The sequence below is a fragment of the Anas acuta genome, chromosome 2 (genome assembly GCF_963932015.1).
Source record: "Anas acuta chromosome 2, bAnaAcu1.1, whole genome shotgun sequence".
In the NCBI taxonomy this organism is placed as follows: domain Eukaryota; kingdom Metazoa; phylum Chordata; class Aves; order Anseriformes; family Anatidae; genus Anas; species Anas acuta.
This window is the reverse complement of record NC_088980.1, coordinates 36168852-36194706: the sequence shown is the minus strand read 5'-3', so window position 1 is coordinate 36194706 and position 25855 is coordinate 36168852. Positions and strand designations below refer to the sequence as shown.

Genomic DNA, 25855 nt, shown 5'->3' with positions numbered 1-25855 from the left:
TATTAACAACAAATGAAGAATAACACCCTCCGAAAGATTAATTCAGCCTGGGGCCTAACCAGAAAATCATTATTTCCAAAAAATCCTATTGACAGAAGGGCTGCTACAACCTTTCAAAGCTGCACCCACATCCGACAACAACAATAAAACGCTGCGCTATTTTTCTTACCTCATAAAGTTGTCATCTCAGCATAACTAAACATCTTAGCTGCCACCCAGCCTGTAAACATCCTTATGTGGGGAAGGTTATCAAATAGGTCATTGAGAAGCAGCTCTCAAATTATCTAGAGTATTATCTAGAGCCCTCAGATTTCCTGGAGCCCTTTCAATCTGGTTTAAGATGTGGTTATATTACAAAGACATAGCTATTCCTTGGCCATTGCGGGTCTCTCTGATTTATTAGCTTCTGCTAATGGATAAAGACTAAGTGTTCAATCTAATCTGACCTTTCAGACATGCTGGCTGTCAGAGTGCCTTCGCTGGTCACCCAGTCCATTTTACTGGGTGTCCCTCTAGGAAAGCGTAACAATATAAGGAGAGAGCAGATTTCACCTCTGAGGAACAAGCTTTAATGCTATGCCCTTCACAGCTTCCAATATTAGACGTGGAATAGCAGGCTGCTTATCCTGGGAACAAAGCCAAGCACTCTGTGACAATGGGTATTGTCCCAATGCCCTCCTAGCAGGCACCCTTTCAAAGATGCCCTCAGTCAGACAGGTCACACAGTCTGCACAGTATTTACACTACCTTGAGAACCTTCTTTAGCACCTATTTTCCTTGCCAGCCTCTAGCTCCGTGGCTGCCAGTCCCTCCCTCACCTGATTTCTTGGGGACTACTTTAGTAGTCTAAGCAGATTGCGTTGTCCCCTACTCCTCCTCTTACTGCAGATTCACTTTGGAAATTCTGTGATCAAGCTTTTGCTGACATTAAAATTGATATTACATAAAATATGGATACTTTGAAGTATTCAAAAATGAAGTGGTAGAGAAAGGTATCTGTAAAGATCAGCTTTCCCCATTTAAAAGCAGTGTATTCCCAGATTCTGGGTCCGCTTAAAGACTTCTCCCTCCACACAGCCAAGCGTCTGCACCTCATCAACAAACAATGGAAAAGAATCACGTATCAGGATCCTGCCCAGTCCACATTTGTTTAACCCTTTGTCACCACTATGCTCTTCTCACCAGGCACCCTCTTTCTGTCTAAAACAGATGCTGGGATTGCTTGTGCCAGAGACTTAATCTTATTAATAGTTTCTCTGTTTATTGTCAGAGTGACTTGGTTGCACTCTTCTCTCTGGGCCAGCAGGTCAAGGGGTTCAAGTTCCCCACCCATGCTTGGAGTGAATCTCACTGCTGACTGTGCACATTAGGCTTGGGACAGATGGAATATGTTGCACTGGTACAAGCCCCGGATTTCAGTAAGACATTGAAGTGAAGTCTTCTATCTTCTGCCTACTCCAAATACACCCCAGGTAGAAATTACTGAACCCCTTCTACATTAAGGTTTCTGGGGGCTTTGTTTTTGTTCCACGGAGTATAGGCCTGGTTCTCTGCGCAGCCCTCCCTCCATCCCTAAGGGACTCTAAAAACCTGTATCTGCCTGTCCGTGACTGCTGCACATTACGACACTAGGAGACTGCAGAGTGATGCAACATTGCTGTCTAGCATTTGCTTTGTTAAGCACACTTTATTTTTTAAAGATGGGTGAAAGGACAATTAAGAATAAATAAATAAAAGGGAAGAAAGGGAAAAAAAAAGTAGCAAAGCAGAAGTGAACACATTACCTGACAGCTTTGTTTGAACTCTGTGAACTTATAACCCCTGCAGTAAGATGAATTCACTGGGTATGAAAGCCAGACATTGACAGCTGCACTTCACTCCTTTCAAACTAGGGCAAGAAGTCAGCCCATACCCCCTGCCTAGCACCAGCTCCTGCAAAGGGAAAACTGCAAGGCTGACTCTTCACTGGTGCTCAGCAGGAAAGCGTGGTCTTCCTTTGTGTCCCTCAGGAAGGATGGTGGGGAGGCACGGCTTCAAGTACCAGGGAGCCACAGGTCCCACATACTGGAAGTATAGGGGACTGACATGCTAACCTTGGAGTAAATAGATTTATGTTGGGAGAAGGAAAGAACAATGAGACCAAACTTCTTTTCATAAGAGAAAGTGATAACCAAGCTCAAAAAAGGGGAGAGAAAAAGAAGGGAAAAAAGCTGAAAAATGTTTTCTTTCGGCTTTCCCTGGAGCTGTCTCTTCATCTTTGCTAAGTGGAAACTTCAGGAATTGCTCTCAGCCTTTCACCCATCACTTCCCTGCACTCAGAGAACGCAGCAGATGGGCAAGAATGGAAAAGTGCTCATGCTCAAGTGTTTCCAAATGTTTCACAGTCAACGCATTTATCGGTTCTCACCCTCCACCCTATCACCACTCCCTCCACATAAAGTCAGACACTGAGCTCAGGCATCCAGGCGAGAAGGAAGCCTCCTTCTTTCATAGGAACCTGCACATCCCATTGCAATGTTCCTAATGCATTAGGTCTCAGTCAGGACAACTTGCCAGAAGGCACTGTCAGAGAGGTGCTGAAAGAGATGCAGTTCAAAGATTTCCCAGAGAGCCAAGCCATTCGGTGTGGGAACCAGGCAACAGTACTTTCTGGGCCCATGGACGTAGGAAGCTTCAGCTAGACTGAAATGAAGGATTAGCAAAACTATTCTCCCACCGTACCCCCTGCCTTCAATACAAAAACAGCAGTTACTTTCCAATGCACTCTGTGCAAAACAAGGCTGAAATATGATATTTAAATTATCCCCAAGGATGCATCTGCTGAAAAGGAAGGCACGAGCCAGATCCTCCCTCGTGCTCGTTCTTTGTCACAGTCTCGAATTTTGGATCAGTGTAAGGAGGGAGAAAACACACTAATTCCTAACACTGTAAGTGTTTCAATGAGCACTGCTATCAATCATTTAAGTTCTCACTATTTATTATTATATTTGGATAAGTAAAATTGCCAATATAGTTCAACGAAATCAGCCAAAGTCAGCCCGCACAAAAAACAATGGGATTGAATGCGGTCCATTGTCTATTTCTGTGCTGTACAGAAATAGTAAACCAGCGTGAGTGTATGAGAAGCGATCATGCTCAGAAAGAGCCATAGGACAACGGATGCAGAGCTTATAAATACAGGCTACAATGCTGCAGTGCCACTTCACTGTTGGCTACTTGAATGGCTAGTTGTGTGGCCTCCTCATTTCAATGCTCTGGGCCTGAATCCAGCCTCACTTCCACTATTCTATCTGCTTTATATGGATACTGCGAAGAGTCATTTGTTTATGTATCAATGCAAGTGTAAAACAGACTTTAGAACCCTTCATTAATTTTATTATTTTCAGAAAGAAAATAACTGCCACAAACTGCTTTACAAAACACACCTTTTTTTCTTTCTTTTTTTTTTTTTCTTTCAAAGTGGCCCTGTTGTTCTTCATGTTACTATTAAAGGGAATAAATTTAGAATAGCTACTAGTTAACTGAAGGTTTATCTCCCATTTTCAATATCTTTGAAATCCTTACAGTCAGAGAAAAATCTTTACAACATAACCCAACAATTCTCTAAGAAGAGCGGGGGGGGGGGGGGGGGGGGGGGGGGAAGAAAAAAGAAAAGAAAAAAGATTAAAACAAACAAGTCAACAATAACAGCAACTAAAAAAGGAATATTTGAATATTTTCTGGGACTGAAATACTGCTCCCATGGAATCCACACAAGCATCCTGAACTACCTGCCAAGCCCAGGGTTGAACAAAAGTGAGAGAGCAGCAGTAGGCCCCCCTCCACTCTAACAGTTTTGGTGCCCATACAGTAGAACAGTGTCTGTGTATCTGTTCCGCGCAGATGGAGATTTTCTTCCAGTCCCATCACTTCTGAGAAGCAGCAACAGCAGCCCAAGCTCCCCGCACTAACACTCTGAAATAGCTTGCCTTTCAGGAGCAACACATTGGCCACTGACTGGGAATGGTGATATAAGGGACATTTCTTTAAAGAAGAGAAAAAAAAATACTTTGCAACACTTTCAGTTGAGATTGAAATAATAATAATTTAATAATAAAAATCAGCACAGATCTTTCCTCTCTAATTGTCTGCTTCTGGAAAACATGCATGACAGCAGATCTTCAAGCTGTTCACCCCCAGGGAGGGGAGGAGTGCTTTTGAATGCTGATTGCTTTCTGTGTCCCATGGAAAGAACACCAGCCACAAAAAGTCTCGGTGATGCACAAAGTTAGGTTTCAATGAGGCCAAATTGAGAGCCCCATGCCTGAACATGCTCTGCCACAACAGCCCCAAAAGCTTATGGGAAAGGGGGACAGCAAAGAAAACAGAGCAGCCAGCTCTGCACAAGGAGCAGTGAGGAAAGCTGCTGTATAGACACATCAGGACAGCTGCTGGGGGAAACGAGCTGTATCCACTCAGGACAGCAGTTGCAGGAAGCCAGGTTTGGTTGCTGATAGCCAGGTGGCTCTGTGCCAAAAAGCAGAATGGCACGGGGGTTGCATTTCAGCCTCTTGGAGACACAGGGAAAGGGTTGGGGCCCTAGAAAGTTCTTCCTCCAGGACAGAATACAACACAGACAAGAGCTGTTGGCTTGAGCTCTTTCCTCAATGCCAGGGAGACCTCCCAATGTCCTGGAAAATTGTTGTTACGGAGCAAACAATGAGAAAACTGATCCACTGAATGATCTGGGTGCTAACTAAGCCAGTCATTTTGCTCCCTCTGGACGTAAACTGCATAATTCTCCTGAAGTTAGATGCAGTATTTAGGCACATTTGGCACTGTCCACCTCCACCCAGATATTCTGAAGTCTTCAGAACTCTTTGTTCAGAAAACAGAGAAAGTGAACACACAGCAGTCTGCACCAGCTCAATGTCTGTTTGCTCCGCACATCAGGCCTATCTACTGTCAGCAAGCTAAGAGTGTTGTTCATGAATGAAAAGCTGCACATACATCTATTGGTTTTAAGAAAAGGGACTGCAAATAAAGCACCTATTTTCCTATCCTCACATACTCGTGCTCTTGTTGTGCCAAGTATTTTAAATGTCAGCTCCTAAGGATTATCTCAGAGCTGTATGACCAATCCCCAAACTATGTGCATCAGTGGGAATATCAGGGGTTCCACAGTACATCCAAACTCACCCTGAAACACTGCAAATAAAAGTCTGTGGGTTTAGAATTGCTTTTTAAACAAAACATTTATTTTAAACGATAAGAGAATGGCTATTTAGTGCTAAAAGCTGAGGACAAAATTACTGTATATAAGGTAGTTTTTAAATATATCACTCATTTATATTTCTTTAAGAGGAAAAAAAATTGGCTGTAGTTGCAATCAGTCTTAATTCATTCTTTATTGCTGCTCTGGTTCTGTGTTATTTGAGCCGGTTTAACTGTTAAAAGCGTTTCAAATGTTCACATGGTCTGCATTAGGTTACAGAATAAAAGTAAGTACAGCCCACCAAATGTAACTTTCTGAAATGTAAACCACATGAATTTGATTTCTTTGTGGTACAACTTTAATTGGGTTCAGAGGTCTTTCGGTCTTACCTGTCTATCTGCTCTCTGATGGCCCGACCTGATAAAGCTAATACAAAGAATCTGCGAATGTGATCCAAACTGATTACTCTCAGTTACAGTGCATGGCTTTATTCTTGACAGTAACAGCCCTTTAGTCTAGTTCATTTTGAGGCTGCGAATCTGAACTCTGGAGCCACCATTGAACTAGGAGAAAATATCACAACTTGCAGTAGAAGATCACATCCCCTTGAAACTCTGCAAAACTAGAGAACTGGAGGGGAAGAGAGCATCCAGGAGCAACCTTAAATATTTATGTATCCTAAAAAACCTGCATGAATAAGCGTATGTAAATACACTTTACACTGTCACATCAAACATGGTAACAGAGAATGCACCCAGGACACACTGCACATCACAGAAGCAACTGCAAACAGAAATTACAACAAAGCCTGAAATCTTCAGACACTGACCTTCAACTCATTTCAGATTTTATTTTTATTTTGTGATAATACATTGTGTTGCCTTAATGACAATGACTCATCATTTACTCATCAACTCTCCTCTCTGTTGCACCACATTGTGCCATATGCCTTTTTGGAGTGAAACAACATTACTGCCTCTTCCCATCCAGCAAACCACATCACATCTCAGCAACAATACGGAAGGCACCGTACAATAGGAGTTTGTATTCTCACCTTGTGTCCTGTGACCCAACTTGTAAACAAAGACCTACACCAGCTGGTGGGAGCAGCTCCGCTAGAGTTCAGAATTAAACAGACAGCTCAAAAGAACTGTAGGGAGAAAAGGAGTAACAAAAATACTAGTCCCTTCACCTGCATAGCTTGTTTTCTTATTTTTGGAATGCACAGCATGGATTTTGAAAAAGTAGGATGAAAAGGATACGCAGTGCTCATAGTTGCTTGAAGAAAACATCACAGAAAGGAACACTCAGCAGACCCAGTAATAAAATGATATAACCCAATACTGAAAATTACTCAACTGAAACTTCCACTGCAATTCATAAGTTTCATTCAAGAAAGTAAACCATTAACAAGTAAAAACATTGCAAGTCATCATCTAGTTCAGACGAATTACATTCTCTTACACCCACTGGAAGACAAAAAAAAAATAAAAATAAAATCTTTCAAAACCAATGTCATAAATTCTTTCAAGTTACTATTTTTCATCCTAATGCCCCAAAGCTGTTGTTGCTTTTGTCATTTTTCTCTTGTTCTATTACTGAGCACTGTTCTTCACTGGTAGAACTGTTCTCTCAAGTAATTTCCACCAGCAAACACATGAGCACTACCAAATGAAGTCCCTTAATTAGTTCCAGGTTTTTCCAATAAGCAGTGTTGGCAATACAGCTTTCAGCTCTCTGTCCATCATACAAATAACAAGGCAGGGCCTGTAAACATGTCAGGGGTGTCTCTATTTTCCTGTTCATATAATGGGCAAGCAGAAGGAGCAAGAAGGAAATGCATACCTCAGTGGTAGGTTTTTATTGTCAACATGGAATAGTTTTTTGGCTTGAAGTTATTTACACTGTCTTCAAGTGCACATCTTAGCAGCTTCCCAACTTGGTCATAAGGAAAATTAAACATTTCCAAGGACATTTCCTTCAAAACAGAAGTTGACTTTTTCCCCTTGAGGTTTAAATTGCTTTTTCTTTTTCTTTCTTCCTTTTTTTTTTTTTTTTCTTTTGTTCTCAGCCCATTTTCTTTTATATGTAGGTTTTTCCTTCTCCCTGCATTTATGGGTTCTGCTTGGGTCCAGTATTGTTTCTAGAATTTGCTTTATAGGAGTTAGGGCCCCACAACCCTTCATGTTGCATTAACATGCAACAGAAAGATCCATGCTACTAGGCTGTGTACAGAAAAAGACCAGACTGGAAGGGACCCCAGCTCTCCCCACAGAGAAATATAGTTTCACTTGATGGCTTCTGGAATAAACTTTGCTTATTATGTTTTATATAGATTTTGAATAAATCCTTTGAGTCACAAATTTCTTATTGGAACAATAGAACTATATAGAGGCCAGGGGAAAAATTGGAAGCAAGTATGGATTTTCTTCCCTGTCATGGAGCCCAGAATCCATATCTTTCTCCACATCCATTTAGTATGGCACAAACCAAACTCACTGACTGCTTTCTTCCAGCTTTCTTTGCTACTTCACGGTAGAAATATTGTTCTGCTTCCTATTTTATTTCCCCATAGGTCACAAAAAATTCAAAGACATTCTAGGTCTCCTTCCTCTTTGAGCCTGGGATGGACTACAGAAAAGAAGAAATTAAAACAGGCTAAAAAGGAAATTAATTGTAAGGAGGTAAAGTTTTGCACAAGACCCTTCAACCTGGTATACATATTAACCATTTCCAATTTTACTTGTACTGATCATGTATCTTCAGTACAGACTTATTTTAATGCCTGTGCCATGTAACCTCAGGCAAATGGAACCACTTGAAACAAGTACAGATTGAGAGTATTCTGCAAGAGAAATAATAGGAAATTGGATCAAAATTATTCTAAATTTTTATCAGTCCCAGTTCATTTCTTCAAATGTTTTACCACTATTTCAACCCAAGCCAGCCAGTCATTACAGCCTGTTGGCTTTAACAGTTTCTTGTTTGAACGAATACCTGAAGACTATCGCTGCCTTTCGTCACTTTCCGAATACTCATTTATATATGCTGCCCCAAGAAGTTACATCAGCACCTTGCAGTGATAATGAATTAATGAAATCCAGCATATCCAAGGAGAGATTCCTTTAGGCATATTAAGTCAGCAGTTTATCTCTCCAGTGGCAGTTGCCAGCAATAGTGCAGAAACAGTTGGTGAGAGCACAAGCTTTGCCCACGAGTACGTCAGGGAAGCTTTCTGCATGCAGCTCTGTCCAGATGCTCCAGGACAGCACCATTCAGATATGTGTGTGTCTTAAGTTTCTTCCAATGTAATACATCGAACAACCTTACAGCATGTTCCAGGCCAGGAACACCCATTATGAGAAACCACCTGTCAGAAAGGGAAGTCAGATACTCGCTTACTTCCCAGTTGCATTCGCTTAAGAACAGAAGCCCCTCCAGACAGCACCCTGCAGCTGAAGTGCAGTGCAAAGGTTGCTCTGTAGACACCAGCAAGATGTGAAAGCAACATCTGGCATATGAGGACTGATATACAGGGAGAAGCTTCAATGTATATGTTGTATAAATGCATAGCTACAGATATGAAAGCAGATGCTCACAAAAGCATGAGCTCCAAGCTCAGCCAGGTGATATATGACCAAGATGGAAACCCACTTCATTATTCTTCAAGGAACCTCTAATTATTTTCTCTATTTGTGTTATTTTTTTGGTCACCCTACTTTCAAAGCTGGGGTCATTTTATCTTTGCCTGGGAAATTACAGACATTTCTGGGAATAAAATACATGTTTATATATGTTTAAAGGCATGCACTCCCTAAATATATATATTATTATAGACTATTATATATATAGACTATTAGATATACATAATCATTCTCAAAACCCCCATGAGCTGAACAAATGGTTCAGAACAGTATCCTTACTAAGAAGTAAGGAAGGATGTATCTGATACCTGAATAGCTCCAGAAAACTGGAAGTTGTTTGGAGAAATTTTAAAAAGCACAAAAGTTACCATTTACATAAAAGAAATCACGGAGTTAGAAACACTAGAAAAAAAAATGTCTAGGATCATTTTATGCTGTGTCTTTTTGTTGTTGTTGTTGTTTTTATTTCAAAAGAAAAAAAGGCAAAAGATGGGGTCACAAAGTACAAAGACATAAGCAGAGAAAGACATAAGCAGAGAAAGGTTAGAAAAAAAAAAAAAAGGCACATTTTTTTCTTTATATCATGTTTCATTTGTACACAATGTGTCTCAATTTGTAAGGTTAAAAAAAAAAAAGAGAGTCCTGAGTCCTTACACTTAACAGCACTGGTCAGCCTGGATGCTATGGTTAATGAACTAGATAAAAGTACTATAAATATAAATCAGAATTCCCCAGGAAGTATATACAATTCTCTTAAGACTGTCAAATAAGCTAGAGATTTAGATTTTACTCATTTGGAGAATTGTCCACTGAAAACATTTTATTACCTTGCCAAGTTTTTATAGACCCTATCAGAACAGCTGTGATTCACTTCACTTGCAGCAGAGGAAACTGGTAATAGCTCAAAGATTGCCCCCTTCATTTCATAAACCAATTAGGACCTGGATCCTACAACTGGACTAACACAACTCCCTTCTTTTACTGGCAAAATTCCACTTCATTTATATGAGCTGAGAATAAAGGTCTCTGTTGGCAGAATACAGATGCTCATAACAGTAAATGTTTCTGAAGCACATTCTCTAAATTGTTCCTTCTTCCAAGGAGCACTCTTCCTGCACTCAAAGCGAGCACTTCTCAGTCTCCCTGCTGGTTCTGACTAATCACCGGTTCTTTGCTGATCTGCGCAGTTTATTACTAAACGCTGATAAACATATATATGTGTGTGTGATTTATCACGTGGAATTTTTCTAGAAGTTCTCCGAAATGACAGATTGATTTAAATGATTTTTCCCTCTAAATTGAGTGTTATTTCATTTGTTTAAAATAAGTCATTTTGGTAATACCATTGTCTTAGATCTACGGTTTTGATTTACATTTGTTTGTGTATTTTTTTTTCAAGTGCATATTTAGCTTGTCCACAAATATAGCCAAAATGGTATATACATGTATGCGTTACATAGGACCATACCATGTCATTGATTTCTAAACACAGCTGATCAATTAATAGGGAGGTCTAAATTCACAAGTGGTAAAATAGGTTGCATATACTTTATACATAAGTCTGTAATTTCTGGGTTTTCCTGCAGGTAATTTTCTCAGAAGTATTGTCATTGCTTTTCAGCGAAGTACCAGCTTAAAAATCAAAGAAAAAAAGAATTACTAATGCTTTACTGACTGTTTTTACATCCTTTGAAAGCATTCAAAAATATACTGACAAGACAAACCATGCAAAAAAGAGGTGGATTCTGTTCACCAGACTGATGCCAAGTCCCTTACTGAAACAGATACAACTATAACCTGTTAGTGTGCAGTGACATTTCTATTGCAGTTCTTCACACACTAAGCTATTCACTTTTTAATCACTTATTACAGCCATTGTGCCACCATGCCAAACATTCAAGCCCTTTCTCTGAAATGACATGGCACAAGGCAGCATCTCTGAAGTCAGTTCTTCCTCTGGAACCTGCAAATTATTCTCTTAAATAAAAAGAAGAGAAAACCTTACACCAAACAAGATCTATATTGTTTGAGTTAGTGTTTTACTGCAGCTTAGTTACCTGTCAAACAGGCTGACACTTGGATAAAACACATAATGGAACCACGCATCAGGGCATGTTAAGTGCAAACCTGTGATAAAGAGCAGAGCTATGATTCAGCTGTGCAGAACTCTAATGATCATTTCTGTTCTAGCAAAGCTTGATCTGTTGCACCAAACCCACTGCAACTCTGAGATCCTCTTCCATCCGAAAATGATTTTACATCTGTTTCAGTTCAAAGAGTCATATAAATCAGAAGCTCAGGCTATAAATTTTGATGACACCTTTAAAGAAGATTTATACACTGTCTATAATATATGTATACACAGTGGAGGTACGTAACAGATACTAACCACTAAAATTAAGCAATCAGTGCTGTATTCTGCAAGTTCTGTATATCATATTTAAGTCCTATTTATGATTTATTCTGAGGTGAGAGCCAAACTATGCCTATGAACGCTGGGCATTTCTGTTCAGACACAGTTATTGGCTCAGTAGGTTTTTTTGACCTTGTTCTCCTATGGTTATTGTATGGGACAAACCTTCATGATCTATTTCTTATACAATGATTATATGAGCTTAGTCTGGAGTGTGCCATCACTACCTGTCTGAAACAACTATTGGGAGTGGGAGTTGGCTAGCTTCTCTTCACAACAGATGACAATACTGAGTCAGTAGCCAGGGAGTCACACAATATCCCTGGCACACTTGTTGTAGTTGTTGCTGTGAACAAGCAACATTTCTAATAAGCTTAGACCTTTTGTTAAATAGAAAGCATGAAGCATGCAATCCTTCATTCATTAATAAACTTAAACAACATATATAACAAGCATGTGACTTTTCAGATAACTGTTGACTTCAAAAGCCAGATAACAAACATACTAAACTGTCTCCACTCCTGGTTGGCAGGCTATTTATCAATAGATAATGATCCTCCTTTCAGTCCCCAGAAAGTCATCTTGATATATGTCAGTACTTCCAACCTCTGCTGGACCTTATAGCAAGAAACAGTTTTGGGGAGGGCATGGGGGTATGTGGTTTGAGATACAAGAGAGATGTCATTAACAATCGCCTCATTGTGCTGTGTCTCAAACACAGGCTGGTGCTGTTTCTTCTTTTTTTTTACCTGACTCAGCAATGTCAGGAGAGACTGAGTCAGCAGATCCTGAACATGTTGATGCAAACAGCAGCAGGATAAGCTGATGAGCAGACAGAACTTCCAAACATCACACACAGACCAACACAGTTCAGCATGCAGGCAAATGTGTGGACCAGGGCAGTGGCTGGCTAAAAGGGAAGAAATGACTAGAAAGGATCCATCCATCAGACTACATTTTCTCTCACATCACTGTTGACTAGCCTTGAGCTATGAGACAATTTGTTTTTGTGAATGGCTTACTTGCAATAATTTCCGAAGCAATTCACCTGAGCTTCACAATTTTGTGGCTATTGTGCGTATGTGGTGGGATGGGATTCCACATTAAGGTTGAATGAGGTCAGTGTAGTAGAAGGAATTAGAAAAAATGTATCTTAGCATAAACAAGCAGAATAAAAACAAGCAGGAGCATTAAATATGGAACATAGCTCAACATTGTGTACAAAGACAGAAAAAAATATATATACTTGTAAAGAATGACACTGTCAGATGCCCTCCCTCCCCACCTTTCACTTTTCCTCTCCTTTCAGTTATCTGCTGGATGTTCTTACATCTTGCACAACCAAGGCTACAGAACGGACCTGGTCAAGTAACTGAGAGAACATTCAATACCTCATCTCTCACTGTATTTCTGCTCGTCTCACAACATACTGTGGTGCTTCAGTTCAAATACCTGAGCTGGAATGGAGGCTTTTATCCCGGGTTCCCTGGGATTATGAACTGGAAATGAAGAAAGATATATGGCAGTATGAGGGGGAAGAGAGAGAAACAAGAAGGAAGTGCATAGGTGTTAAGATCAGTGCTGCATGTGAGGACTGCAAGCCTGCCCTCCCATCAGTACCATGATTCTTCAGTATGTAAAGGAACCAGAGACATCTCCCAGGTTCTTGTTGCCTTCTCCTACCTGCTTGTATTTCACCAAATGTGGTTGCAATTTTTTCTTTCTGATGCTGTGCCAAAAGACCATCTTATCTTGATTAAAATGCTCTACAACACTTTGAAAACACGTAATCTACATCACATGGTTAATGCTCTATGTCCACTTCGGAGTCTGAGTTCACTGAAACTGGACTCACATCTCCCTCTGCGTTGAGTACACTGTTAACAACTTGCTGGACCTGTGACAACTGTGAATCCTCCTGTGTTCCCATTCAGCTACAAAGCTGTACCAGTGAGTTTTAAGCTGGAATGATTATCAGTTGTTGTGTCTGCTACTAGCTTGAAAAACAGCAGCAGTTTACTTTCTCCAGGAAAGCTGAGCTGTTAGGCTGCCACCACCTAGAAAGTCTTTGCTGGTCTAAAAAAGTATCTTACCTAGCAAAAGGCACACTCAGATAAAGCAACCGGTGTGCTGTGTTGTCACTAATTTTTCTGACCATAATTTTTGCATCCATTGCTGAATGCTCTGCCACTGAAAAGAAATTGAATTATTTAGAGAGACAAACACAGCTATTGTACACACTAATTCAGAGTCCCATATCTTGAGCTGATTCAGCTTATCTGCCTTTCTATACCTTTGACAAATATATGCCTTATATCATTTTTTCTCCCTCTCCTTCGTATGTCTTACTGCTTTTCCTCTGTGTATCTTATCTCCAAATGATGTGCTATTAATCAGCCAGAGACACCCTTCACTGCTAAGTGTTCCTCAACTGATTTGTCATCAGCACAAGTAGTTACTAGTTACAGCATTCCTCCCACATGCTAAAATCTTAAGGGGGGAGGGACGCAGGATGGCAAGGAGGTTAAGAGACTGCCTCACCACATAAATACTATCTAGGACCTTTATACCAACCTGCCAGTTTGCTGTAATGATAACGTTGCTGTTTTCTCTCAACCAGGAGCATGGTGAGAGGAAAGTGGGACTGCATCCTGTCTTGTTTTTTAAGTTATACCCTTCATGGTCTTCCCTTTCTCTGATTAATCTGGCTGGATGCCTGTTCAGTAGTAGCTGAAGCTTAATACCTGAAACAATGTGTGTATGTATGGTGTGCCAGTAAGGCTTGCCCAACAGTGCTCATTCTGTCATGTTTTCCCATGCCTTATGTCAATATCTCATTTAATATGCAATTCCCCAGAGCCAGGGTAAGGGACGGGGGAAAAAAAAAAAAAAGAGAGAGAGAGAGGCGTGGAGAGAAAAGAAGGGAAAATGACATCCCTCAGGAACATCAGCTGCTCTGAACTCACCCACTGCTTCCCATGAAGCAGGCTGTGTGGGGGCACAGGTGGTCCCATTCTCCATTACTGGAGCACAGCCTACAAGCAGGGTCTCAATGAAGACTTTCATTGCTGCTCTCTGTTTTCATTGGAGTAAGGCCATCACAAACATTTGCAGGTGGCTTGGCCATAGTCTGACTCTAAAATATTTGTGGTTGTGATAAAAATCAGAATATTGCTACAAGATGGTTCTATATAACCTTTAGGGCTTGATCCTGCTCTTACAGAACTCGGTGCTCCAGTTGCTCTCTGCTGTTTTTATTGCTCATTAAAAAGGCATATGCCCTGGCACAACTCTCCATGGTAAAGACTCATCTACCCTTTGGGGCAACATTAGATGTTTTAAAAAAAGAGGGGGAACCCAACCCAAAACCACTTATTCGAGCACCTCAGAATTTAGGCTTGTTAAAAAGCTGAAATATCGCAATTTTGTAAGGCCAAAGCAAAACCACCGAACTTTGCAGAACTCACAAACATTTTCTGAATCCATTTGAATTTGTTTTCAATTGCCTAATATCAATACCATTGTCAAGCCCATATTCCTCATGAATGATTCTTGGATACAATTCTTAGCATGTTTAGAAGAATAAGATGAAGATAAATGGAAATGACAAGATATGTTCCTTGAATAAATAGAACAGGCACCACAGGGAAAAGACCGAAGGAAAAGACGACAAACAACAAGGATGCTCAACACTTTGGCAAGTAGAAGAAGTCCAAAATGCGGCAATTATCTCCTAGGACACACCATGAAAAAAAAAACAAAACCTCCTAGGAAGAGGGAAGAATGGGGAAGAGAGTATTCTGGAGGTCACACCACAAGTCTCATTCACACACCAGCTCACACAGAGACTAAAATGCTGACAATTGCCTCCCAATAGAGCAGCTTTAGATTCAGACATAGGAAACATTTGTGGGAATCGGTCACATGGGAGAATTAAGATATGTCATGACAAAGTTTCCCAAATGAGGCACTCACCATTGACTAGGAAATAGGCCTTTTTATCCTCAATCCCTCCAGCTCTGGAGATTCTAATCACCATGGCCCCGAACCAACGCAAACCTAAAACCTGACTGGCAGGGTCTTGCAAAACCACATGCAGTTTTTTTCTCATTATATAGAAACAATTGTTTGGAAGCCAAGTACAGTCCCATATAAAGCACCTCACCACTGAGTATTAAAATTTGGTTATTTTTGTTGTTATTTTTAATTAGGATCATAATTACCCCTAAACCTATTAACTCACAATATGAACAGGAGTTTTATCATCCTTAATCCAAATAATGGAATTAGCTGGTTTTCTTTTTAAAACTAAAAACAAACAAACAAAGAAACAAACAAAAACTGTTTGTTCCTTGCTCCATCTCAGTCCAACTTCAAACAGACTAAGCCATACAGAAGACAACAATTTTCTTGGATTCACAAGTGAACAACATTGCATGTGAAATCTCCATGAACACTATTCTGTCAATATATAACACATGCAAAGACACACCTATCAGACATGTTTACCTTACCCATACTATCAGATTTCTATATTAATAATTACAGCATGAAACATCAGGAAAAGGGAAGTAAAGGAGCTTTGCTAGGAGCATAAAACAGGCTGCAGATGAAAACCTTGTTGAGTGTGTGGCTGGATAACATTTCTGGAGCAGTCAGTGCCACAAATCATCCCTGCCGCCAGGGTGTTGGGACATGGAGAGCCTGTGGTCTATATTCTGCCCCCGCCACAGGGAATCAGAAAAGAGAAACAACTCAAAAACAACTGTATTTTGAGATTTCAATGCCAGGGTTTCACTTTTCAGTCTTAATCTGAAGAGACTGCAAGTTGCTCATCAATTATTTAGACAATGACCGGGGCCAGAGACTGATTTTGCACTTATCATATAATGGATGTGACCAAGTTACAAATGACAGATAATTAATCTAGACTGCTGCTTCATTTTCAGTCCACTGATTTATCTTTTTATCCATATGTTTTCATACATAAAAAAGTGCAAATTCTCAGAGTTGTGTGATTAAAAACTGTACCCTCAAACTGTCCATGTAGTTTCTGTATAATTAAAAGCAAGTTAGCATGATTTATGAAGACCTCACGTCTGCTGGAAGTAACTGATTATACAAAACACGTATGGTTTTGTACATGCGGTTCTCCAAACATGAGCACACAATTGACATTAAAGCCAATACAATAAGCATCCATACTGTCAATCTGTTGGAATAAATACAGATCCATCACAAAATGAGCAACTGTTCACATAGGTCTTTTTGCCAAACTCCATTTATCTTAACAACCTTTTTATTTTGCCTTGTAGCCTTCCTCAGATGTACAGAGTACCTAGGAAATAGCCTAATTCCCCTGAGCACCCAGAAGGAATTGGAAAGATCAGCTTCAGAAATCCTACGTCTGCCTTCCCAGAACATTTATAGAAACAACTGGAACTTTGAATGTAAGCAAATAAAAACAAAAAATTGGAAGGAGAAAGCAGGACTTTCCTGTAAGTACAGCACTCTGTCCCTGTTAAACCAAAGTGACAGGTCTGGAGTAGATGGAGTATGCTGGCCATTTCCCCACAGACAGAAATGCACGTTACAGAGTTTCTTGCTCCATACTAACAGGATCAAGTACAAGCTCCTAAGAAACCACAAGGACAACATCTGGTCCTGCATGCAGCTGCTGGAGCCAGAAAAATGGAGAAAGGCAAAAATTGAAGTGGACTTACCCAATCTGTCGATTTGTGGAAGGTGCTTGTGTAATGACAGAACTGGACTGTGGAGATGGCATGGCTTGTTGAATCACAACGCTGGTGTCGTGGTTTGGCATCCGTGTATTGGTCAGCTGGTGAGATCCAGGTCCTGCCATTGCTCCTCCAACTGTGTTATGCATGGAGATATTCTGTGAAAGGAAGGAAAAAAAGGGATGGTGGAGGGAATTAAATATATATATATGGGATATATATATATCTATCCCAAATCTCCTTTTTGAGATCTATAGGACTACAATTAGAAATATGAAAGCACCAACAATATGAAAAGTTACTGACTCCTGCCAAATCCTAAATCAACTTATCTTTTTATAATCAACCACTATAAAGAAATAAAAAATAAATAAATAAATATTTACTTTTACTGGGCAATATAAATGGAAGAATACCTGCAAGTTGACTGAATACCTGCAAGTCACTCTTCTGTGATTGAGACTTGTGATTTATAATGGGGACATTTAACGCACATTCTTCTGACTGAACATGATATATATTTTGTTTGAAAATGACTTTTGTGGTGAGTGCATGGCACTTTGATTTACTACATAGCTTGTTTACTGTGTACTAGGTCTGCTTAGACTGACAAGCAAATCAAGCTTTATAGGCCTAAAGTAACAAACAGTACGTAGCACGTCATGAAACAGCCATTTCTATTAGCCTCTATATATTCTGTACAGCAATAATATCCCAGGGGCCTAGAATAATTGCACTGTATTTTCACATATATAACCTCAGCTGCAGGTAACTTGGAGCGCTTCAAAAGTTCTTATGGAAACAAATATCACAGATAATTCATATCCATGAAGTGAACAAGCCACGGGAGCCCAGGATGCTACTAAGGAAGGAACTCTGGAATAAAACTTCTATTATCCCTATATACACAATACACACTGTTGCTAAACCACAGAGTTTGACTTGGCCTGCATTTAAAAACAAACAAAAATCTCAAGCCAGAGATAACCCATAATGTATACATATGAAAAATACAGTAACCTTAGGAGCATTTTTTCCTATCAGGCATTAATCTGTGGATTGTTAGCAGCAAAGGGAAAATAAACTTTCCATTCCAACCTAATGCTAGTCTAAGGAAAAGTAAAGAAAAACACCTTTGCACTCACACTTTGCCACCAAGATTCAGGGAAAACATCTTGACCACTGCGATACTCAGAATTTAAAACTACAATTAAATTTCATTCAAAATTCCAGTTTAGGACCCCTTTGCTTAGGAAACACACAAAGCTTAGGATAATGATAGAAAAGCTGGTCAGAAAGAAAACTCAAAGCTCTGCTGAAATGTGGAGGATACATAAGCTAGACAACATATAGAATCCCTGATCTAAACAAAAGATTAGATTCCAAACCAAAATAAGAATAAATTCTTTGGATGACTTTGGACAACTTTCTCCATGGAAAAGGAGACAATAAATAAAGGAACAATACGGAAGTATAGCGGCCATCTCCCTGTCTCCAATTTTCTTTTTTCTTTTTCATTTTTTTTTTAATAGAAAAGATAGGTAGACAGATTTTAAAAATGCAGAGGGGCTGCCTACAGCCACATGGTCAGACTGTTCACCCAGCTGAGTTCTTGTTCTAGTAAACAATTCACATAATATGTATCAGGTCCAGCAGGAGAATAGCCAGTATTCACTTAGAAGCATGGACTTCAAGAGGAATCCAGATCAAGGACTTTAACCACAGTTTTTCATAGCCCAGTAGTATATCGTTACCGTCATGTGGTAAGAGAGAATAACCTTAGATAAATCGAGTCTTTTCCAAAATAAGTTCTTCCTGACCTAGCACATTCCTCTAAAGGTTCCTTCTCCAGTGGATTAGAGTTTTCTGATTAAAAGGGTTCTATTGAAATAAATAAATAAATAACCACAGCCAAATCTAGTTCATGATTGAAAATTGGACTGACTTTTTTGACCGTTACACAATTCTGCAAAAACAGGTCTAATATGTATTGAACTTCAAGTAAATATTTTAGTATTATTACTTCCTAGAGCTTATGCCTTATATTAAATGCATGCTAATTAATAACCTATCTATATGTGATATTTACATGTTACAAAGTTGACCCTCTTAACTTCTCCTTTACAATGCTTCCACAGTTTCTGAATTCTTCCAAATATTTCTGTATTGCCTATTTGTTTTAAGTAGTATGCTTATTAGAGCAAATATTAAATTGCAAAGGAGGTTCACAGGTCTTGTACCTCTGGGTGCATAGGGGAACAACAAAGAAGAAAAGCATCAGTTGCCCACAATGAGTTTACCCTGCAGTGCTGCACAGCTGTCCCTCGCCATTGGCAGCACACACCTTCTGCCTGCACACAACTTCCTTCCAAAGATGGCTGTCTGCATGAAGATAGAGTATTGGTGTGAAGCTGTTTAGGATTCAGAAAGCCTTCCTCTAGATTAAAGACTCCAGACCACAGATTTCCAAGAGCCACAGAGCAGTGATCTGCCACACAGGAGGATCTTTACAGGAAACATGGAAGGTGCCATAAGTCAATGATGTCTGGAAAGGGACAGGATGCAAATCTGAGGTGAACTTTACATGAGCAGTACCCCAGCACTTTTCCAAATTTTGGCTGGATTTTGGTGGAACATAGAAGGCAGAATTTAAAGATTTAACATCAGATTCTTGTGCTCCTACATTCAGTGTTTTCATTTTCTTCTCCTCTTTTCCTTTTTCTTCTATAATTCCAGACCTCCCTAAGGTGTAAAGGGTTTGAGTTATGTGGGTATGAAAAATGTTGATAGCACATAAGATGTTGTAATTGCTAGCATACACATACAAACTTCTAATGCTGTCTCAAAATTTTAACTATTTCCAATACACTTTATTTCTTCAGAAAGTAGGCTGAACTTCAGATGCATGGAAAGCAAAAACAAAGTGAAAACCTCTCAATGCATCCTGATGTCCATTCTTCTCAGTAATGCCAGTGCCATTGTTGGGCAGGAACTATACTTAGTATCTACAGAATTGCCAAGAGAAAGCCCAAGATTTCCCAACAAAATATCTAACTCGGTATGATTCCCACGTTCACAAGAAAGGGATTTGGCAATCTGAGAACAATTTACATTGGTGTGATGCTTATGAATTTGCAGAAAAGTTCAAGCAAGTTCATACCTAAATGGCAAGGCCTGTGCTTTGAAAGATGGCAGAAAGATAATGTACAACAGCTCTGACACTAAGCCTATCTGATCCAGCCATATGCATCATGACATGCAGAATGGCACTACGTCACCAGCACAGCAAGACTAGGCTCGTTGCAGATGGTCTTCAGAACTCCTGAAATGGCCTTGTTGCATTGCATGTGCTCTTAGAGGAACTGGATATGATACTAAAGGGATCCTCAGAGACATGACTTTGGGCTTTTATTAAAAAAGGTAAAATTTGTTAACATTGACTGAAACAGAGACATCCCTACCCCCATCACAGCTGAATTGTTATTTGACTAGGCTATTTCCAGTTCTATTTTTAAGGAGTTCTGTGTGCTCTTCCACCAGGGATCCATGAAGAATATCTCACATTATCTCCCCTTTTCATCCTCCTCCAATGAGACAATGGTTAAGACGAATTCCTACAAGGTGGACAGCTCCCAGCACACCAGGTGGGAGGAGGAGTCAACAGGAACCATGATACAGAGCTCTCCCCCTGCCTTAACACTCCTGAGACCTTCCCATAATACAAGATACAGAATTTTCTCAGAGACCTTCACAACTGTCCTTGAAGAGGTCATGTGGGCTTATTTTCACTCACTCTATTACAACTGGACCCAAATATTCACACAGGGAACAGGCCACCCACACAACAGGAGATGTAGAGACAAGAGAGGTATCCACCACCCTCAAGATCCATACATGGGAATTTATTTCCTCTAGGACTAAGTTTTATACCTCACCGAAGTTCCCAGCCACTCCCACTTAAGCTGAAACTAGGATTATGATGCTAAAGAGCTTTTACAGGAATGTTCCTTTACTCATGTGCCCATATTATATTCCCAACAGTCTTTAGTGTTCAGATTAAAATAATGTTAAAAATAATAATAATAATAACAAAGACACAACCACAAACTGCTTCAAGGTATTCATTCTCAACCTTTCCAACTGCAAGAGGAAAGGGAATAGATCATCATCAGCTTAACCTCACCCTGGTTTCAGAATATTTCTCCTTTTAGCTTCAGTCAAGAGTCTTCCAAGAGAACATTTAAGCATTTTCTCCCACATGCAACTATTTAACTGTAGATAGGCAACGCACTTTTTTTTTTTTTAAGGCTAAAATCTTCTTGAAGTCATGCTTCCATGTGCTCGTGGAGAGAATTACACATCACTCCACAAGAACACACACCCTGTTGGCAAGCAGAGCCGAGCAATGACAGCTCTGTAGACGCAGGCAAAATACACCCCATGACTCTAGGCAGTCACCATTTCTGCTGAACCCTGTCTCTTCCAGAGAAACACCCGTCCATACCACACGGCACCACCTGGATCACACATCCCCATCTACTGAAGGCAAAGGATGAAGAAAATGGATCTACCATTTCCTATCCATTGTAGCTTTCCTGAGTTTCGTACTGTTTTTGTTTTCAAACTGTCAGAGCTGGTTTCTGATCTGAAGCCAGCTTATGTTCTCCTACTATTCTTTTTTAACTGAGGTTTAATGAAAATTGCAAATACCAGTTCTATATAAACTGATGACTCATTCGGGATTGTTCTGAGAGCTTTTAGATCAATAGAGCTGTGACCTAAAACCAATTGCACATAAAAACCATTTTGCAGACTATTATATAAATTCTAAAGTCAGAAGGTATTTGCCATTAAAAAATGAGAGAAAAAATCCAGTTTGTCTAAACAAAAACAAAAGCACTTTTTTGCACTTTTTTATTTTCTGAAAAAAAAAAAAAAAGAAAAAAAAACCTATTTTCCCAAACAATGAATTTACATATTAAAAAAAAAAAGTTGAAAAAATGTTTAAGGATAGAAATCTAATATATAGCAATAGTTTAAAATCGATATAGTAACAACCAGTGGTGATATACTCCTCCGCTGCACATGCTACTCACACAATTGAAGAACCTGTTGGCTTAAAAACTTGGAGGTCATTACCATAAAGAAAATTATAGGATAAATATGGCAAATAATAGCATACCTCTAACATATTTTAATCGTATGCAATCTGTATCAAAATTATTGAGCCTCAATGAATTCTGCCCTGACAAAAGAGAAAAATCATTTCAAAACAAAAGTTATCAAACTCCCCCAAAATGGCATTAACTAATTTATTTTCACATTATTCAAATCAGTGTGCACAGAAAACACCCTCACACCAGTCCATCAGAACTATTTCATCTACTGCTAAACTGCAATAAGCACACAACTAAGCTCATTGCCCACACAATGCCAGCAAACATAGCAGAGGAACTAGGGAAGAAAACAGAGATTAAAAAATCAGTCAGACTACAAAAACAGTTGAAGGATTATAAGAAGGTGTATTACAAAGATTTAAATTTAGCAAAAAAATAAGGGGGAGGGAGGTCATTATGCAAGAGATAGGAGAGAGTAAACTTGCTGGAGAGTGAAATGCAATACTTTTTGCTTGTTTTAAACTGTAACATCTGTATAGCTTGAATGAGAAAAAGCACTAAGGCAGGAAAAAGGACAAAAGAACTGTTGGAAAATGCTGTGTAGAAACATTAAGCACAGGGACAAAGCATTAGGAAGATCTTATTGCAGACTCAGAATCCATTTAACTCCCTTATTTAGTGAGAGGTATGAAGTCACTGAACAAGGCTGACATGCAAAAATATAAAGTGATGCCAAAGGATCTATTTCTCAAAACATTTTAAAGGTGGGCAAATGTTCACTTAACAGCTACCTGATAAAAATGGCATACACACACACTAAAAAAAAAAAAAGGGGGGGGCATGATATATCCCAGGATGCAGAAGAAGGCGTCTTCCCTGCCTTCAAGTCCCTTTCAGCTGCTGCCCCCACACTACATACAGCCAGCTACCCCCACGATGCTGGAGACTCAAAGGCCAGCAGTGGTGAGAGCAGCTCTGACTTCTTGAACCCCAGGCACCACTGCTCAGTCAAATGTTATCACACTGATCTCCTTAGGGGTAAAAATTTAAAGAAAAGTTAAACTCTTTACTCAAAAATGACAGGTAATGATAGGCAGATGGGGAAAGAAGGGAAACATTGCTCTCACTGAAATCATAAAGCTTTGAATCTGTACTTATCAGTCTCGGCCACTGGTTTCCAATTTTTTGGATCACAGACCTCTGTCAACCCTCTGAATTTCTCACAGAGCAGCCTGCACTCTTATCATAAATTGTGTAATTAAGGCAAGATGGTTCCACAGACCAGCTGCAGATGACTTAGCACAGCCTTTCGACCACCAGCAGTTCACAGACCAGAGTTTAACCGCTGCCCGCATACTGCTTTAGAGCACCGTGACTAGAATATCTTGACAATAAAGATAACAATTCTAAAAGTGTCTGTGGAATTAAGCAGCCTGTCCTTTTAATATATATATATTTTCAGTATTTTGTAGCTTTAGTGGATAATTAATGCTAATTAATAGGTCAGGCTTGTGTACAGGCACTGGCAGGAGCTTTGTAAAATTCTGTCTTAAATATCTATGCTGGAAAATGCAGGGAAACTTCTTTTTTCTTTTAAGTTAGGAGGAATTATTTTTAATGTAGACATGATGACTGCTACTAAAAAAGCACAAAAAAAAAAAAAAAAAAAAAAAAAAAACCACTTCATAAATAACATTTTTGTTCTTGTTATCCTTATTTCTTTTAGTAGCTGTTATTATGTGATCAGCAAGCCTTTCCAAGATACCCTGAGTGATTCAGATGAAATCTCAGCCTGTTAATCCCCAGCAAACCACATAGTGGTGTTAAAAGTCATGGCACAAGATGCAGGACAGGCTACGAAGTGCTAAGCCAAGTATAAGCCATCTTAAGGCTGCAGCAGTCACCACTATAGCTTGAAGCCCGAAGGGCCCATTTAAGCGCTACAAATCCTCTTAAGGCCACTGCCTTACGGGTGACAGCCCCGCACAGAGTGACCACAGCACAACTAACCTCTGATGTGCCTTTCCACTTTAACTCTGCCCTATGGGCAGAGGCACAGTTGAATGAAGTAAGGTCACTGAAGTGCACAGTTACCTCCTCTGGTCTCTTCCTTGCACCTTCTGAGGGAAATGCGTATGAATTTCTTCCAGGGGCATGTTAAGCCTCTGTGCCTGTCCTCCACTTTGGCTGGTGGTTTAAGCAAATGCTCTGACTCCTCTGGTATTGTGAACAAAATGCAGGAGATTCAGAATTTTCGGTCTTTTATCTTAATTTTTGTGACATGATCTAATTACAGACATTCAGTGGTGCCCTCTAATTACCAGTAGAAATGAATACTGAAAGATTACCCTTGTCTTCCAGGATTCCCTCCCCTCTTCCCCCACTACCCTCCTCATGCCCTCTTCATCATGTCTGTCAAGAGGCCTTCTGACATGAGGCCTTCTTTACATACACAGTAAGTAATATATGGCGTGTACCAGAAGTATCCATGATAAACCATTTACTAGAGGAAAGGAAAAAAGTGATATAAAGGAAATCCAGTGAATGTATTTTGAAGGAGAAGGAAATTTTGGAAGACTGGTCGCACCAGAATTTGAAAGGAAATAGCTTCTCTGTGGGAAAGGATGACATCAGATTGCATGCTTATGTCTTGAAGTTTCCTTCAGATATCTCGCATTTTCCTCAGGGTTGCTTGTTTCATACACAATTACTTGCCCAAGATAGCCATTTAAGCAACATAGCACAAAGAGCTTCTTCTGTTCAAATAAGCGTCAGTAACACTAAGTGTCCATAGCCCAGTTCGGGTCACTCAGGGTGTTTTGTACTGCTAACACTATGCCCCATCCCACTAATTGGGAGGCTGCAAAATAGGCGAAGCACAACTGGCTGTTTGGCTCTACACGGTTTCTGTCATACTTTATGCAAAATCCATAAACTGACTATTTCGTTTCTTCCAAGTTGCCTATTGTGACATTTATAAACAGGAACCTGGCAGCATGTCAATGGTGCAAACTGATTTCCTTTTCTAAATACAATTTTAAAAAGCAAATAAACAAGGTTATGCCTGCTAATGAAACATTATATGCCATGCTGGAGCTAGTTTTTCTCAAATGTATTCTCTAGAGCAGATGGAACACCAATAAACACGAAACAGCAAGCCCTTTTATAAAGAGTATGTTTATAAGAAAATACATTCTCTATAGGACTTTTCTAAGGAAAAACTGGCTTATATCTGTAATGTTATCTTGGGGACCCAATTATGCTCTCATTAGATTGCTGTAAACAAGAGAGCTTGCCATGAATTTCAAATGGGGAAGGGCAACTAAGAAACTTTAAAAGGAAGAAAGAGGTTTGCTAGTACACTTAGTAGGTGTAATTCCTAGAGGCCTCAGTTGAAATCAAGGCCTTATTGTGCTGAAATCTGTATAGACACATTGATGGACTACACTTGCTCACAAACCTTAGAGTCCAGACACAAAGCAAGGAAAGAGGAATGAGGAAAGAGAGAAAGTGATTTGTGCAGCCAAAAATCAGGACTCAATGGAAGGGCTCTTTCCTTCCAGCCCAGTGTCATAGCTGCTATTTTGCACTGTTTTACCATATCTAATGGTAAATGGACTATGGACTCAGAAAAGAAGGAAAACATTTTGTTGTTGTTAACAAAAAATAAAAAACAGTATTATCTGCTCAACTTTGATTTTTTTTCCCAGCATTATCATTTTATTTCTGTAAATCGCAGAATGTACATA

At 39.6% G+C, this 25855-nt stretch overlaps 1 protein-coding gene across 3 annotated transcripts in view; it reads right to left on the bottom strand.

The window, feature by feature from the left end:
• CREB5 (cAMP responsive element binding protein 5) overlaps positions 1-25855 on the bottom strand; it is a 258609-nt gene that overhangs the window by 157235 nt on the left and 75519 nt on the right. For all 3 annotated transcript variants that reach the window (XR_011093878.1, XM_068674276.1, XM_068674275.1), the window contains exon 5: positions 16975-17147. Coding sequence is in view for 2 of the 3 variants with exons in the window: in XM_068674276.1 (XP_068530377.1) it covers positions 16975-17147 (173 nt within the window). In the remaining variant the exon portion in view is untranslated. The remainder of the gene's footprint in view (positions 1-16974; positions 17148-25855) is intronic.